Genomic DNA, 17,633 nt, shown 5'->3' with positions numbered 1-17,633 from the left:
ATCCAAATGGACAACATAAAAATCAATAACAATAATATTAAATGTTGATAATAATAATAATAATAATATGAACTGGCTACCTTGCTAGCTATCTATTTGCTGTCTAGCTGGCTATCTAGTAGCTGTCTATTACCTATCTATTAGCTCACTGGCTAGCTTGCTAGCTGTCTGGCTATCTATTAGTTATATAGCTAGCCATCTATTTGCTATCTAATAGCTGTCTAGTAGCTATCTATTTGCTATACATTAGCTATCTGGCTGGCTATCTATTAGTCATATAGCTAGCTGTATAGCTGTTTAGCTGGCTATCTATTAGCTAGCTAGCTTTCTATGTATTTGAGTTACTTCCGGGTTAAGTGAACGCTGGCGCGAGTGGCTGCCGCTGCTCACCTACGGAAAAACTTATCCTATGACTGTAAAGTGAGCTTGAGACTTTTGAAATGAAATGTATTATTATGAATCCTATTAATAATAACACTATAATAATAATAAATGTATGCAGCCAATAGAAGTAAATGAATAAAATTCCTAAATTAATTTTTACAAGTGCATTTTTTCACTATTAATGAGCTGTAAACCAATGACACAACAGCATGGAATTGCGAGGTCATATTTTAATGAACATATCCAGTGTAACATTTTAATGCCCACAGTGATGTCATGTTGTACACTACAGCAGTGCATTTCAGTGTCAAGAAAGTGTGTACTAGATAGAATACATTAAAAAAAAGCTCAAGTAAACTCTTTGGTTCTGTTATGATAATACTTCTTATTTCCCTTTTTTTTACGTACAATACATATTCTTTATTCCAGTGGATGTGCCAACCTTTGGTTATGCATGTAAACCGTCTCCTTAATAATTGTCACCAATTGCATATAAATGAGCGCTACATCATTTTAGAAAAAAAAACAAGATACATATTGTTGCTGGGAGAATGTCAAGTTATGCTGAAAGGGGGCGTGGCTTGTGCATGATCATTTTGTTTGTTTGTTTGTTTTATGTCAGTCCTATTTCCTCCAGAACACTGCGCGGCGTCTCCCCGTCCTGTAAAAACAAAACACTGGACATTATGTAGAGGACAAACATATATCATATGTTTATAAGAAATGACAACATTAACATTTTAAAATTGACGCAAAATATGACAATATATAGATATGCACATTTTTACCCGTACCAAAAAACTGTTTCAAATACAGTGACAGCTCAGCTTACGAACGCTTTAGCTCACAAACTTTGCGAGAATATAATCTTGGCATACAAACTATTTTTCGGCGGATGAACCAAACCACATAGCGCCACGGTGGCTGGCGGACTAGTTTTCCACATCCCCGCCCCCCCTTTGAGTGCAGATGTGGTTTGCTATCGAGTGGAGTACTTTTGCTATTATGGGACCGAAAAAGAGCCCACCCCAGGCTAGTTTTAAGCCAAAGAGGACACAAAAGAAAATGACGGTCAAGCAGAAAAAGGAGATCATCGAAAAACACGAACAATTTGTGCGTTTGTGTGACTTAGCATCCCAATACCAGTATGCTAAGTCGACCATTGCTACGTGTGGCGAAGGGTGTTTCTGTGTTGTCTAAGCAGCGGTCTCAGGCAATAGAAGAGGTTGAAAAACTTCTGTTGATTTGGATGAACGAAAAGTAGCTAGCAGGGGACCATGTGAGTGAGGGTATTATCGCCGAGAAAGCACGGCAACTTCATTCGGATATCATCAAGAGGCAACCATGCATTGATAAATACCATCACAAAGGTAAATAAAGCGACTTTATAATATAGTAGTTTACTGCTTTAACTACAATACAATAGCACATTTATTATACATAAAATAAGGTATGTTTTGTGTAGTTTTAAGGTTTATGGGCACCTGGGAATGGATTATTCTCATTTTTAATGGTTTCTTATGGGAAACAAATGTTTGGCAGATGAACTTTTTGCCTTACACACCAATTATGTTCGTAAGATGAGCTATCACTGTATAGGCAAAATATTATCAATGCACTGTTAATAAAAATGGTATCGATAGTTGCCCAAAGATTTTTTGGGAGGGGCTTTAACCAAAATATGTTCATAAATTTTAGAATTAAACCTGTAAAAAAAGTACAGTTCTTTACAGTAAACTATAAAATGTTAGCTATATGGTATTAATAAAGATTACATTGATTTTTTTTTCCTGCATAGCAAAATATGTGTTAAAATAAATCCAATGAATGTTTTTTTTTACATTATTTCTTTTCACAATGCTACCGTACCCCAAAAATGTGAAAACTACATGAATTATAAACAACGCAATTGTGTATTTAATTTCTGTTAAGCTTTTCACTCAAAGCTGTACGGCAGCAGGGAAACAAAGTATCATCACTTACTTTGACATCCTAGCAGCAGCGTTGGAGCAAAGTGAGCACAACAACACATTCCATCAGTCATGCTAATATTTTACACTTCAAGCCAACAAAATCAACAAAGAAAAAGTCATTTGAGTCCATTAAAACAACAACAAAAAAACACCAGCGCACAGCAAGAAATAATAAAAATATTTATTATTCATCGACGTACATATCAAATTATTGCACGAAAAATGTATTGATTTGTCAGACTGCAAAGTTTCCGCTTGTCTATTAGCGCAAAGCTTTGTTTTAATATTACTCAATCATCGGTGCAAAAACAGCAAAATACTCTTGTGATAGTCAAAGGACGGATGGAAAAGTGATTCTTTTTGGATGAGCTCGGCTCATGAAGAAATGTGCTAATCCACAGGTGTGAAAGCCAAAGCCCGGGGGCCAAATCTGGCCCGTCACATCATTTTATTCGGTCCGCGAAACCAATTCAAACGTGTGAAATTCCTTGATGCTTGCTAAAATCCTAACCAATATGTCATATTTTTGGGATGTAAACCACAATAATAGTCATTATTTTTTTATTTCAAATTTTAAAACTAGTTATTCATTAATTTGTAGTGCGCTCTATATGTAATATGTGGAGGGGATTAAAAATTCCAATAGATTCCGCAAATTCATAACGGCCCCAGAGTTGAAACCGTAACTACAATGTGGCCCGCGGCCAAAAAAACGACTTTGACAGCCTTATGCTAATCAATACAAACTGTTTAAAAACTACAAACAGACAAGATACAAGAACATGAAAACACATGCACGAATGACATATAAGAAAAAGACGTGACACTTTGTATCCAGAAATTTGGAAATCAAAAAATAAAAAATAGCAAAGCGGACAAAACAACAATTGAGGTACTAGCTTAGTCGCGGTCCAAAGTCACAAGTCAAGGTACTACGGTATAAGTAGATTGAGTTGCGAGCTTGGTTGGACGACTTCAACTAGTGAGTGAAGGTCCCACCAGATGGACAACAATTGTGACTGACAGTTGTGTGTCTGTGGTGTACAGTTAGCGTAGCGACGCCAACGGCACAAGGACAGGGTGCAGAGCAAAAGGTTCTGGGCATGCATGGCGCAGGCACGGTGGGCCGTGGCGGCAGCGCCGGCGGTGAATCAGTACACAGGCACATTAAAGAACTCATGACGTGGCTGAGGGAGAGAGAGAAGGTTTTTAGAACATGGCGACACGCGGCCACCAGGCGTCACTTTGTCTTTCAAACGACACCGTGGCCTTCGGACTCTGTAGGCGACGTTTAAAGAGGCGCTTTGCAGTCAACAAAGACGGTCGTACCTTGCCGTACGAGCGATTAAGTGCGGTAAAAGTGTGTAGAATAAAACGTTCTTTGGGGCGCTGGAACAGACTTATGAGATTTCCATTCATTTGAACCCTTTCGGGGATGACGGTCACTACAGTTGACATCTTATTAGGTTACATGAAAGGGTTAATAGGGTCCGTTGATTAAAGTTGTAAGCATCATCATAAAACAAATCCACCGAGTGTAGTAAACTTGACTGAAACAAACACAATAAACACACAGTAGGACACACAACATTAAAATCTGTTTGTCTAGACACAACGGCGGAAAAGGAGGGACAGTCTGAACGTGGAACAGGAACAACAGTCAGGGTAAGGGATGACAAAAGGCCTGAAAACCATACCAAGGTGCTCTTCATCTGTTTTTAGATCCAACCACCAGACCAGTAGAACTAGACCGAAATTCAGACACAGAGTATCGAGTCACGATCAAAAAACAGGCCCAGAACTCTACCGCAGGAAAACTTAAACAGGATCCAGACCTGGTACAGTGTTTAAGTCTGGAACGAGACAATGAGATCTAAACGTGGAACCTGACCAGGAATGCTTGACCCAAAACCAGGAGTGCCATACACAGACCCACAGCATGAGTGTTGGACCAGCAGCATTGATCTGACCAGATACCACACAAAGTATACTTGAGCCAGATCCAGACAAGAATCAGTTGATTTGATCTGAAGTACTAGCCCTGGAATAAGAACAGGTGTACCCGACCCAGACCAAAAGACCAGAAGCACTAGGAACCTGGGCCATTTGACTGGTATAGTGTTTAAGTCAGGAACAATTCAATGAGATCTGGACATGGAACCAGACCAGGAATGCTTGACCCAAAACCAGGAGTGCCAAGACACAGACCCACACCGTGAGTGTTGGACCAGCAGCACCAAATCCAGCAGACATTTCAACAGCTTCTTCCCCGAAGCCATTAACAGTAGCCCAAATGGAACTCTATAGTGCCTCTTTGCATTTTTTTGATGATGATACTAGTGCAGTGTGTTCGACCGGAAACAAATTCCTTGTGTGTTCTACATACTTGGCAATAAAGATGATTTTGATTGATCAGACCAGATACCAGACAAAGGACATTTGAGCCAGTTCCAGACAAAAATCAGTCAATTGGATCTGAAGCACTAGACCTGCAATAAGACCAGGTGCACCCTAACCAGACAAAGACCAAAAGCACTAGGGAATGAACCAGACATGGAGCACTGGGGGACTGAACCATAACTCAAAAACCTGACATAGACCAATACTAGGAAGCCTGAAACAACCAGGCCCAAAGCACTGGATCAATCAAACAGATCAGGACAAGAACTAGACCGCAACGGATGTGAGGGAGAGGGGGAAAACTAGTAAAGGAACCATACGAGAGGAGTAAACCAAGACTTAGACAGCACTACATAGGAAGCAAACTGTGTTAGCAAGACAGCAGGAGCTAGACTGGAACAGGAACCACATGAGGAGCACTAAACCAAGAACCAGACAGCGGTAGACATGAAACCAGACAGACGATACAGGATAAGAATACTTGCTACGAAAGGACTGTCCTCGTACTAGCATCGGTGAACCAGGCGATAAATCCACAGATCGCATTCACCTCAGCGTGTCAAGTTCTGAAATAGTCCAGAAGTCTCTGAGGTCACATTAGGGACTGTCATACCTGGGAGTCAAATAAGTTGATCATAAAAGAAATAAAAATAAGCAAGACGATGCATCTACTGATCTCTACAGGGAACCTTTCGTGGGCGTCATTATTCCTAACAGAGATCTGCTTGCCGGCACTAAACTAATGACCGTGCGGCTGACAAATGTTCCATTGAAGGCTTATTATAAAAAAAAAAAATAGCTAAACAGCAGTCTAAATCCGCCGAGGTATGTTAGCGGTGTAATTACAAGCGCGGTGTGAAACATTAATGCTCACCTCAAGCTGGTGCAGAAAAAAAAACATTTGGGGTATTAAGAAGCTTTCTGTGTGATGCAGTCAGAATGAAGCTTTGGCCATCGAGAGGAGGGTCATGCAACAGTGTATTTTATTATCTTCGCTAATATATGAGCAACCATTTATCGTGATTTTTATCGCGTTTCTCAAAGAATCGGAGGATTTCCACATGGCATCGAGCGACTGGTACATCTACTTATGAAGTGGTTCTTGAAGAAATGTCTTAACTTGAAAAGTTTGTAAGCCAAGACACCTTTTCCATGAGAACACCCTAATCCGTTCCAAGTAACACCAAAATTCTGACCTAAATACTTTCTAAAGTATAAACATGCCTCAAAATATGTGGCAAGTATGTTACAATTAAATTGCACAAAAATGAGAGTTGTGCGGCACGTAAAAAAATATATATTATAAAAAATAAAGAATACAAATTATGGTCATTTAACTTTTGACGGCGTCAACGTTTTTAGCCCATTTTCAGAAGTGATTTTTGGACATTTACGATTGTCCGCCCTTAACGATCTTTGAAAAATATCCAAGGCAAAGATCCGCATAGCGAGCGATCGCTATGCGACAAAGTATGTATGTATTTATAACACAACTATTTGCTTTCTATATAATAATAATAATAATAATAATAATAATAATAATAATAATAATAATAATAATAATTTATAAGCACCTTTCAAAACTCTCAAGGTCACTCTACAGTCACAGATAACTTGGAAGTAACTCAGATAGAAAGCTAGCCAACTCGCTAATAGATAGCGAGACAGCCAGCTAGATAGCCATATAGCTAATAGATCGCCAACTAGAGAGCTAATAAATAGCATCACAAAAAAAATCTGTAAATACGTTATGTTCACATCGTATTTAAATGTAATTTTATAGATTTTTTTACAAATGTAAGTATTTATAATACAACTATCTGCTTTCTATATATAATAATAATAATAATACATTTCATTTATAAGCACCTTTCAAAACTCTTAAGGTAACTTTACCGTCACAGATAACCTGGAAGTAACTTAAATAGAAAGCTAGCCAACTAGCTAATAGAAAGTTAATAGATAGCTAGCCAGCCAGCTAGATAGCCATCTAGCTAATAGCTAGACAACTATCCAGTTAGATAGCTAATAGATAGCCAGCTAGGTATGCTTATCTGTGACTTCAAAGTGACCTTGAGAGTTTTGAAAGGTGCTTATAAATGAAATGTATGATTATTATTATTATTATTACTATTATTATGACATCCAATGTCATTAATGTATTTTATCATCACGAAAATATGGATACTCAATGGGGTACATTCCACATGTGGACGGGTTCATTTGTTGGCCAGTCAAAAGCTACGCTAACGTGACTACGACTAACAGGAGCTAGTCAGCTAACGCTAGCAGGACGAAACGACGTGTACCTGCAAACATGCGCGTCTGAGAGTCTATGTTCTGTAAATCACAAAAAGGCAAAAGAATACACACAAGCAAAGTGAAAGGATACGTGATTAAGATTAAAAACAATAATCACAATAATGTTAAAAAGGAGGAGGGGGGGGGGTCGCGAGCATGCAGAGTGTGAAGATCATTAAAATCCAGCAGTATCTTGATTTAGCACGATAATCTGTTTCAGCTCCCCTAACATAAATTGTATTTTTTTGTGTATAAAACTCATAACTGAGTAAACTCAAAAATCAAGGTACCACTATACACGCACAAGAGATAAATGAGGCGTCGTGAGGTTGGAAATGATGGTATTTTCTTTGCGTTGCTTCAAAACAAATGTTTATATCGCGAGGTGTTGTGCTCCAGGGCTCCCCCTAATGGACTGGAGTCACATTTCACATTGGTAATAGTGGAAGGTGGGTAAGGGGAAATTAAAATGGGCAATGTATGAGGTTATTGAACTGATGGAATCTGCTTTATCTCCACGAGTTTGCCATCTTTGAAAATTCCGGGCGTTTTGAATTCAGAAAGGATGTCAAAGCGACACGTGGGCGTGAGCTCCTCACCTCTTGCAGTAGGTCGCCCTGCTCGATGGCCTTGAGAACGTTCTTCTTAGACGTCTCTTGGGGTTCGCCGCCCAGCAGGAACTCGTCCAGGATGAAGTAGGCCTTCTCAAAGTTGAAGATAATGTCCAGCTCGCACACCTGAATATTTTTTATTTTATTTTTTACTTGGAGATTACGGGCCACGCCAATCAATCAGCCGTCCCACTCACGCTGCCAAAATACTTGTCCAGCAGCTCCACGTATCTGTGGATGATCTCCAGCGTGATCAACTCGTTGTCCTGCTCCTCGATGGCGCAGCAAAAGTACAAACTGGCGTATCTGCAGAGAAACCATCTATGTAGTAGTCATCGTACTGGGTTGACGTCGGCTTTGGAAAATACATACAGTGATACCTTGGCTTACAATCTTAATTGGTACCCAGACAGAGTGTGTCAGGCGAAAAGTGTGTATCTCAAAAATTAATTTCCCATAGGAAACCATTAAAATGAGAATAATCCGTTCCCAAATCGCCATAAAACAGACTTTTCTACTGAATAAGCCTTAAAACTACACAAAGTATACTTTATTTCATGTATGATAAATGTGCTATTTTATTGTAATTAAAGAAATAAACTGTACTATATGATAAAGTTGTTTTATTTACCTTTGTGATGCTCGTTGATGTAATAATAATAATAATAATAATACATTTGATTTATAGGCGGCTTTCAAAACTCTCAAGGTCACTTTACAGTCACAGGATACGTTTTTCTGTGGGTGAGCAGCAGCAGCCACACACGCCAGCGAGTGAAGTTGCCGTGCTTTCTTGGCGATAATACCATCACTGACACTGTTCCCTGCTAGCAGATTTTCATTAATCCAAATCAACAGAGGTTTGTCAACCTCTTCTATTGCCTGAAACCGTTGCTTAGACAACACAGAAACACCCTTAGCCACACATAGCAATGGTCGACTTAGCGTACTGGTACGCTACAAGGTACGCGTTTGTGTGACTTAGCGTACTGGTACGCTAAGTCACACAAAGGCATACCTTGTCCGTGTTTTTCGATGATTTCTTTCTTCTGCTCGACCGTAATTTTCTTTTGTGTCTTGGTTTGCTGTTCGTCCGTCGAAAACTAGTTTGTATACCAAGATTATATTCTCGCAAATTTAATGTTCGTAAGGTGAAAAGTTTGTGAGCTAAAGCGTTCGTAAACTGAGGTATCACTGTACATCGTTTTTCCCAACCAGACTAAAGGAACAAAAGCAAGCTCCGATGTGGCATTAGATTTCATTTGTCTCACAGTGGAGAAATGGACATTTCACAGCATCAAAAACAAAATACAGGAGCTGCTGTAAAGGCAGCCACTCTCGCGGCGCCATCTTGAAGTCAAAACATAATAATAGTCATTCCAATTTCTCCTTTTCTCAAACATTTTGGAGCCAAAGTGATGCGATGATGAACACAATGAGGTGTCCCGAAATTTAAAAAGAAAAACGCTGACAGTCATGATGCTGTCGCAGCGTTTCTTGCCTGATGAGAGAACTCGCAGGTGATCTGCTGGCCTGAGCGTTCTAAAGTTAAGCCTCTTCCTGTCGCCCAGCGGGGGACTCATTTATCCGGGATAATCCCTCACGCGCTCTAAAAGCTTGTGACCAACGGGCGATGAAAACAGGAAGTCGAGGCGGGATATTACGCTTGGCTTTAGAAAAGGGATACAGTGGAGGGACTTTCTGTTCCCTTATATTGTAACCTCTAGTGATGGGAATTCCGGCTCTTTTCAGAGAGCCGCTTCTTTTGGCTCGGCTCACTAAAAAGATCCGGCTCTTTTGGCTCCCAAATGGCTCCTCAGTTTGTTTGGTTTTTTTTTTGTTGCTTAAATTAATTAACTACCAAAAAATCTTGTAAACTTAGGTGAAAAACAAATTACTCATGTCAAAAAATACGCTCTATTAAATATTTTTATTTATATGGCTTGATTTATATGAGCACAGAAAGCATCCACTAAATTTCACTTTCCCTGTGGTTACTTTGCCTTTCATATTAATAATGCTATCATACCAACTAGTAAAAAAATATAATAATTGAATAATAATCACAGCATAATGTGATAACATTTGTCCACCTGTCTACCCTAACCCCTCCCCCTTTCAGAATCAGAATCAGAATCATCTTCATTGCCAAGTATGTAGAACACACAAGGAATTTGTTTCCGGTAGAACACGCTGCACTAGTATCGTCGTCAAAAAAACTGCTAAGTGGCACTATACTATACTTTCTCTGTAATTGTCCCCTCCCTCCTCTACCACAGATATGGACCAATCACATGCAGCTTTAACCAAAGACTGGGGGCGGGGAATAGAGGACAAAAAAAGTTGGCTCCCATTTCCGGCTCCTTGTTAGTAACCGGCTCTCTTCATTCATTTCAGAGATCCGGCTCTAAGAACCGGCTCGTTCGTGAACGACACATCACTCGTAACCTTGCTTCGTACTGAAAAGCCACAATTGGACATTTTTTTCCTGTAAAAAAAACCCACCACAGAGTGACATGAACTCACTCACCTTTTGTAGACAATCTTGAGGTCTCTCCACTCCAAGAAACTGCACATTTTGGCCTTACGAGCCAATATGGTTTGGACCAGTTCCCTGGTGATCTTCTTCTTCTCCTTATCCGACAAGGGAACGTACCATTTCTGCAGACGTAGCTTGCCTTGTCTGCTGAAAAGAAGCATGAACTGCATCTGAAAAACAACAACAACAACAACCAAAAACACATATCTGTCAAGTTGTACACTTTCGGTGTAACTTGTACAAGTGAGCACTGATTTTAAAATGCGTACATTTGAGATCTGTACGTTTTCCGTTCCCGACGTTTTTTTTTTTTTTTTTTGTCACCATTACGGCACCGAGAAAGGCACCGAATTGGTCTAGAGTCGTTTAACTGCGAGAATCTTGCCTGGCAATTAGCATGAAAAGCACAAGCCTATCAATGAACAACTTTTGCCTCTCCAGAAAGCCACACGCACTCATCGGATTCTGTGACAAAAGTGGACATTTTGTAGCCCAACACAACCTGCGTGCAAATATCGTAGATCACTTCTCAGAATTAACAAAATAAATGCTTCCTGACTCGAAGATTGAATCGGCAAGTTAACTTTCTCAATTTGCCTATTTAATGCTGTTTACCAAATTTTGGTTAAGTTGTGCACTGTCATTTTACTTAAATGACAACCGACATCACTTTTTTGTTTCCGAACTGACATCAGAAAAAAGCATCTAAAATACCCAAAACACGCAGAATGATATTTGTAGTCAAATGCAAAACACCAATAAAAATGACTTCAAGTGTCCAAAATCTGCAAAAAAATGGAGCTGCGAATTGGGTATTTTCAGAAAGTCCCGCCCCCTTGTTCGTGATGTCACGCCAAGACGTCTTGCCTTGCTGGAGAATCAAAACAATGGCTTCAGAGTCGGAGAATATGCTTTCTTGTTACTCATCCAATTATGAATATGATTCAAATAGTTCTGAAGAGGAAAGCATACATGTTTGCAATCGATGAAAGAATTTATTCTGTGCCATTTTGAGCTATCTGGGGGCAGGAAATTAATCAGCCCATTTCCACGGGCTGATTAATTCCTTACACGGAGCTTTGTCGCCATCTTCTGCCTCTTTTTGGTGCTACACGAAGTTTTCAGACCAAACAAAGTACAGCAAAATGCATTGACGTGATGGAAGGACTGCTACAATGTTTCTTTTTTTCGGTCACGGGCGTTCCAGACGTGACGTAACGTGAGGACTCGTCACCAACTCAATAACAAGACTTCCGGAATATTCAGCGCGAGTCGTAAAAGGTAAAATATAGCTATATGCGGAGGAATCTTTGTAAAATACGCTCAGTAGAAGTCATTTTACAAACTTCTACGTAAAAACGCCCGACGTAAAAGTTAGTTCAAACACTGCTATATACCAATAATTTTTTTTAATGTATTTTTGTTTTATTTTACGTACGCTATATAACACGTAAGATTAGTCATCATTTTGTAAGGTCAGACGCCATTATTTGTACGATTGCCAACCGTATGCAAACATGACATCAAAATCATCAGGAAGAAAGAGAGGTGGTCGCTCAAGTGTTTCAAATCACCCCAGTCGACACTCGTTCGTTTAATGTCACATCGTAGTTATGAATATGAAACCTTTTACGCCCTAAATTAATGAGTTACGGCAAATTCCATTTCCTCGTGTACTTGCACTTGTTCGTAAAGCGCTTATCAAATAATCAAAGTAGCATTAGAAGGGACATCACAAGCTAACGGGAAGTGCGTTGCCGAATGGTAGCGTTAACGCCGTTATTATGCAAAGTACTCGTCGTCGCAAAAACATACGCGACGCGTCCCTTAAACGTCTAAAAAAACCACACACATACGATACTTTGTCAATGAATTACCGTTAATTTGGAAAGAGTTCCGAAGAAGAGGAATAAATGAGCCACCCATCAGCAGCAGGAGCAGCATTCACTCACAAGCTGTCGACGACCAAATCACAAGCTTGGCTGCGATTGGTCAGAGGCGCCGGTAGCTCAACGTTCATTGGTTCAAGGGTTTTACTTCCGCGTCTTGAGGGCTCTACGATACGCCTTCTACGCTTGTATGGCTGAATGGAGGGTCGATCAAATTACCGAGTAGCTGATTGGACGATGCTTAAAAAAAACACTGTCCAAAACTCCATAATTGACGCTCATACATTGTAAATAAATCCAGAAAAATGTCTTTTCAGATACATTAAAACACGTTTGTCCAATATAAAACCATTTGTTTACTTGTACGGCACAGTTTAAATGTAATTCTACAATCATTTAACAATTCCGACTTTAACGGACAGGGGAAAAAAATCATCGGCACCGTCCTTCAAAATGTCTTCTCAGATAAATGAAACATTTTTTAATATAAAACTATGTATTTATTTGTACGGTACCGTTTAAATGTACAGTAATTATACAATCATTTAACAATTCCGACGTCAACGGACAGGAAAAAAATCATTGGCACCGTCCTACCCACTCGGGGTTTTGCACACGATTCGAACCAAGACAAGGGCAACGGAAAATCCCACTGGACCCTCCGCACCCTGGCCACCACCTTTTCTAGATGATCAATAGAGATGATTCTTATTCTATTTACATTACATTAAAAGAAAAGAAAATAAACCCTTGTTAAAAACTACAATACTTTTGATTAATACGAAATAAAAAAAAAGCATCAGCACACTAGTGTCTAGCGAGTGAGCCAATCATGCGTATTAGATGAAGCCCTCACGGGTTACCGCATTGGATTAGTGTAATCTCAATCCCAATCCCAATCCGCCGCATGTCTCGGATCCCATTTCCAGCACGGCCGAGCAGCAAGATGGAGGCTAGCATTCGTTGGACCGCGCTCCTTTTCCTGGTGATCCTTTTGCGGGGTACGTACGTAAATTTTATCTGTATCAATATTAAAATTATAGTAATGTTTATGAAAGCACGGTGGTAACTCTGAAAGTGTATTTTTTGCATTCATGGATGTGCTGCAGCCATGACTGCTGTTCAGTCTCAGGAGGTAAAAAACAATCACAATAATAAATGATCTTTGAGTCTTTCCGACCTTTTGACCTTTACACCACCCGCCAAGTAACCCGGCACCTACTATCTTCCAAAACCGCAAAAAATTAACACCGTTTTTTGATTCGCCGCAGGAAGAGGAGATCCTGCAGGAGGATGAGCTCCAGCAGGAAGATCAGCAGATCCAAGAGACCTGGACCGCCAGGAACGTGCAAGCGTGCACATGCGACTGTGAGGCCGTCGCCCGGCAAGCCGCCACGCCCGCTTCTCTGCCCGAGCCGCCTCGAGGCCAAGCGCCGAGTTGCATGCCGGGTGAGGTGACGCCACACCCTTTTTAGCTAGCACGCTAGCGGTCGCGTCGTTTTGGAATACCTGAAGGGGAAGCTTTCTGGTCTTGGTCCACGCAGAGTGTCCGTACCACAGACCTCTGGGCTTCGAGTCCGGCGTGGTGACGTCGGAGCAGGTCAGCTGCTCCCATCAGGACCAGTACAGCAGCTGGTACTCCTCCTGGGTTCCCAACAAGGCTCGACTCAACAACCAGGGATTCGGGTACGTTCCCTGAGGTACCCCAGCGCCCACCTGTACCTGGTAGTCCGCTAATTGCCCGCGTTGCGTTTCAGGTGCGCGTGGTTGTCCAAGTACAACGACCAACACCAGTGGCTGCAAATCGATTTGCGGGAAGTGGGCGTGGTGTCGGGTATCCTGACGCAAGGTCGCTGCGACTCGGACGAGTGGATCACCAAGTACAGCGTCCAGTACCGCACGGAGGAAACGCTCAACTGGGTCTACTACAAAGACCAGACGGGAAACAATAGAGTATGGACGCACACAAAAACTCGACAACACATTGGATTACAGGGATACCTCGGTTTTCAAACATAATCTGTCAAAAAAAAAAACGATTTGTTCAAAAACCAAATCAACACTTACCATTGTAATCAATGTATATATTTTTAATCTGTTCCAAGTCTTGAAAAAACTTTTTAAAAGCATATTTGGCTATTTTATAACAATAATAATAATATATTTCATTTATAAGATCCTTTCAAAACTCTCAAGGCCACTTTACAAACACAGGATAAGATTTTCTGTGGGTGACAAAAAAAGACCTAATTTGTGTTATAATCTAACTAGCTATCGTTTAGCTATCTAGCTGGCTACGTATCTATCTATTAGCGACTGTATCCTGTGACTGTAAAGTGACGTTGAGAGTTTTGAAAGGTGCTTATAAATCAAATGTATTATTACTGATCTATTAGCTAGCTACCTAACTATCTATTAGCTATCTATTAGCTGTCTAGCTATCTATCTATATATTAGCGACCTTATCCTGTGACTGTAAAGTGACCTTGAGAGTTTTGAAAGGTGCTTATAAATGAAATGTAGTATTATTTCTGTATCTATTAGCTAGCTACCCAACTATATATTTGCTATCTATTAGCTGTCTAGCTGGCTTGCTAGCTATCTATCGTTTAGATATCTAGTTGGCTAGGTAGCTATCTATTAGCGACTGTATCCTGTGACTGTAAAGTGACCGTGACAGTTTTGAAAGATGCTTCTACATGAAATGTATTCTTATGATTGTATCTATTTTACAGCAGAAACTGTACACACATGTACTAAAACAATTTGAAGGTCAACATTCCCATTGGAACATAAAAACATGTCGTCTGTCACGGGGCATGTTGGCACCTATCCCAACTGCCTTCGGGCATTAGGCGGGGGACATCCTGGAGCGGTTACTAGCCAATCACAATACACACTAACTCTTCAAACTATCGTCTCCTAGCTTTAAAATCATACACGACAGGACCAATGCTACAATCGTTTTTTTCCCCCAAAATCTTTCTGCATTTGCTTTAATATTGCCAAATTATGATTACTTACAATCGCTGATTTCGGATCCGCCTTCCTCCAAGGTCTCGCAGAGATGTTCGATCGGACACTGTGTACAAAAACCCGGAAAGATTGTAACCAGAAAGATTGTCTTTACTGCCGGCAGGAGACGCAGCCATTCACGACAGACGCCTGAATTCTGCAGCCCTCTGCCAAGCTATTTATTGAGAGTATATGCAAATTTAAATGATACATTAGTAAACAGTTTTTTTTTATTAGAATACCACGCCCCTGGGCATTCTAAGCGCATACAGCTGTAAGCAATAAAACATTGTCTCTTCCATGAACTGATAAATTTGCAACTTGGCTAACGAGCTCTTCCTGTGAAGGAGTTTCAAGTCGTAAATTGCCTCGGTGATAAAGGAGTTTCCCAAGTCCTAAATTCTACCCAAGGCCGGATCTCCTAGATGAAGATGACAGTTTAACTTGCTGTGTGTGTTGACCTCAGATTGACCCCCAGGTTGTCTGTGCTTCAATTTTGTATTCGAGTCACACCTGTTGACTAAGCATATAACAGCATCAAACTTTTAAATACGATAACTTCTTCTTCTATTTAATCTCTATCAGGTCTTCTACGGAAATTCTGACCGTTCGTCCACAGTGCAGAACCTTCTACGCCCGCCTATCGTGGCGCGCTTCATCCGACTGCTGCCTCTGGGATGGCACACACGCATCGCCATTCGCATGGAGCTGCTCATGTGCATGAGCAAGTGCGTCTGAGGGACCAGGATGGGAAATCCACCCTTGCTCTTCTGGAGGGAGGAAGTTCATGGGAAAAAAAAAAAAGAAAATAAATTGTGCACTTTAACTTGATAAAATATAGCGAAATAGCATCCAGATCATAATAATGTTGACAGAGTAAATAGTTATGGCAACATGTGACTCATCCAAGGAATGTTTTGGGGGAAAATATTCAGTTTACCAAAATAAAATGACAAATAATGATTGAACTTTTTGTGTTGTCTTTTGTTTACCTGGAGGAATCAGTGATGTCTTTCTGAAAAAAAAAAGTAATGTGAGAATAAAAATGCAATTTGTAAAAATTTTGTAAAAAAAAAAAAAAAAGTTTAAAGAAAATAAAAGCAAGCCACACTTGATATTTTCTAGAAAACACTGTGAATGTTGCTCAAATATTAAATAAAACAACAACAACAAAATAACCAGTTTGCAATTTATTTGCGCTTTTGCGTCCATATGTAAACATGAATATTCCACATTTGTTTGTTCCAGAGGGACGAAGAAAAAATAAACATGACTGACGAGGCTACAAATGTGGAACAAAACCCAAATAAATCTAAACAGTTTGCAAAGGAATGTGTGAGAGCGAGAGAAGACAACAAAATCTTCCACTTTAGTCGTATTAATATAATACACATTCTTATCGCCAACCACATCTTGTCGCCGGGTAGAATTTACAGAGTTCCCGCTGAGCTATTTTACAAACAATATTTTACTTTTTGAAAATAATAATAATAATCATCATCATCATAATACTAAAGAGCACAGTTGCTGTACAATAACGTGTTAAAAATTAGAACAAAATCAAAAACTTGACGTCACACATTGTCAACTCGGTTGATGTTTGCGTGTGTGCGTATTGCATTTCGTGACGTTACCGTGCCGACGCCATGAAAAAAAACAAATATATATACACATGTATATATACATGTACATATATATTTATATTTATATATACACACTGATACCTTGGCTTACGAACGCAATTGGTTCCCAGACAGAGTGTAAGGTTTTGTATCCCAAAAATTAATTTCCCATAGGAAACCATTAAAATGAGAATAATCCGTTCCCAGGTCCCCATAAAACATATTTTTTTTACTTTTCTAATTTTCTAAGACTTAAAACGACACAAAATATACCTGGTTTTATGTATAATAAATGTGCTATGGTATTGTAATTAAAGTTATAAACTGTACTATGTAATAAAGTGGTTTTATTGACCTTTGTGATGGTCGTTAATGGCTTGATGGAATGGAGTCATCAGCATGAAACACTTGATGAGGAACGTAGCCTTCTTCTTTCACCATCTTGAGGAATAATTCCTTGTAAGCTTTGGCAGCTTTATCGTCAGAACTGGCTGCCTCACCATGACGAATTACACTATGAATCCCTGTACGACGCTTAAAGTTCTCGAACCATCCGCGGCTAGCCTTGAAATCATCAATGGATGACGAACTTCCAGGTTGCCTATTGACGATATCCGAGTGAAGTTGCCGTGCTTTCACTCATTGTTGCGCTCCGTATGTATCCCGAAAAATAGTTAGTATGCCAAGATTAAATTCTCGGGAATTTAACGTTCGTAAGCCAAAAAGTTTCTTCGCCAAGGCATTGTTAAGCCAAGGTATCATTGTATGTGTGTGTGTGTATATATATATATATATATGTATATATATATATATATATATATATATATATATATATATATATATATATATATATATATATATATATATATATATATATATATATATATATATAACTCCTG

The 17,633-nt window shown here is 39.7% G+C and overlaps 2 protein-coding genes across 8 annotated transcripts; one reads left to right on the top strand and one right to left on the bottom strand.

The window, feature by feature from the left end:
* Positions 1-594: 594 nt before the first annotated feature.
* Positions 595-12,200, bottom strand: LOC148895045 (AP-1 complex subunit sigma-2-like). 7 transcript variants are annotated; one of them, XM_089001162.1, is made up of 7 exons: positions 12,086-12,200; positions 10,200-10,378; positions 7,867-7,975; positions 7,658-7,795; positions 7,067-7,097; positions 5,308-5,323; positions 2,519-3,544 (listed from the first exon to the last, which is right to left on the bottom strand). In XM_089001162.1, the coding sequence occupies exons 2-7, from the start codon at positions 10,376-10,378 to the stop codon at positions 3,337-3,339; spliced, it is 681 nt and encodes a 226-aa protein (XP_088857288.1). In that variant the 5' UTR covers positions 12,086-12,200; the 3' UTR covers positions 2,519-3,336. The 7 variants fall into 7 exon arrangements, with proteins under 7 accessions (XP_088857292.1, XP_088857288.1, XP_088857294.1 ...); XM_089001163.1 differs by having other exon boundaries at positions 3,420-3,544; positions 5,265-5,370; XM_089001165.1 differs by having other exon boundaries at positions 3,422-3,544; positions 5,265-5,323.
* Positions 12,201-12,987: 787 nt separating this feature from the next.
* LOC148895044 (retinoschisin-like) lies at positions 12,988-16,080 on the top strand. Its single transcript, XM_089000903.1, has 6 exons — positions 12,988-13,098; positions 13,207-13,232; positions 13,369-13,546; positions 13,642-13,783; positions 13,855-14,050; positions 15,698-16,080. Exons 1-6 carry the CDS (start codon positions 13,005-13,007, stop codon positions 15,848-15,850), a joined length of 789 nt encoding a protein of 262 aa, XP_088857029.1. The 5' UTR covers positions 12,988-13,004; the 3' UTR covers positions 15,851-16,080.
* The last annotated feature ends 1,553 nt before the right edge of the window (positions 16,081-17,633 follow it).

Source organism: Hippocampus bargibanti, linkage group LG07 (genome assembly GCF_051943395.1).
Source record: "Hippocampus bargibanti isolate YZ-2025 linkage group LG07, ASM5194339v1, whole genome shotgun sequence".
Lineage (NCBI taxonomy): Eukaryota > Metazoa > Chordata > Actinopteri > Syngnathiformes > Syngnathidae > Hippocampus > Hippocampus bargibanti.
Note: the sequence above shows the minus strand (reverse complement) of the source record. Positions and strands in the feature narration are given on the sequence as shown.

What these genes read in the sequence shown, in the direction of transcription:
- LOC148895045 (XM_089001162.1), bottom strand. Translation starts at nt 10,378, where the DNA reads ATGCAGTTCATGCTTCTTTTCAGCAGACAAGGCAAGCTACGTCTGCAG. An exon ending in CTCAAGATTGTCTACAAAAG is followed by an intron (nt 7,976 to 10,199) that starts GTGAGTGAGTTC and finishes GTTTCTCTGCAG; the next exon opens with ATACGCCAGTTTGTACTTTT. An exon ending in TGGACAAGTATTTTGGCAGC is followed by an intron (nt 7,796 to 7,866) that starts GTGAGTGGGACG and finishes AAAAATATTCAG; the next exon opens with GTGTGCGAGCTGGACATTAT.
- LOC148895044 (XM_089000903.1), top strand. Translation starts at nt 13,005, where the DNA reads ATGTCTCGGATCCCATTTCCAGCACGGCCGAGCAGCAAGATGGAGGCT. An exon ending in AGCGCCGAGTTGCATGCCGG is followed by an intron (nt 13,547 to 13,641) that starts GTGAGGTGACGC and finishes TGGTCCACGCAG; the next exon opens with AGTGTCCGTACCACAGACCT. An exon ending in CTCAACAACCAGGGATTCGG is followed by an intron (nt 13,784 to 13,854) that starts GTACGTTCCCTG and finishes GTTGCGTTTCAG; the next exon opens with GTGCGCGTGGTTGTCCAAGT.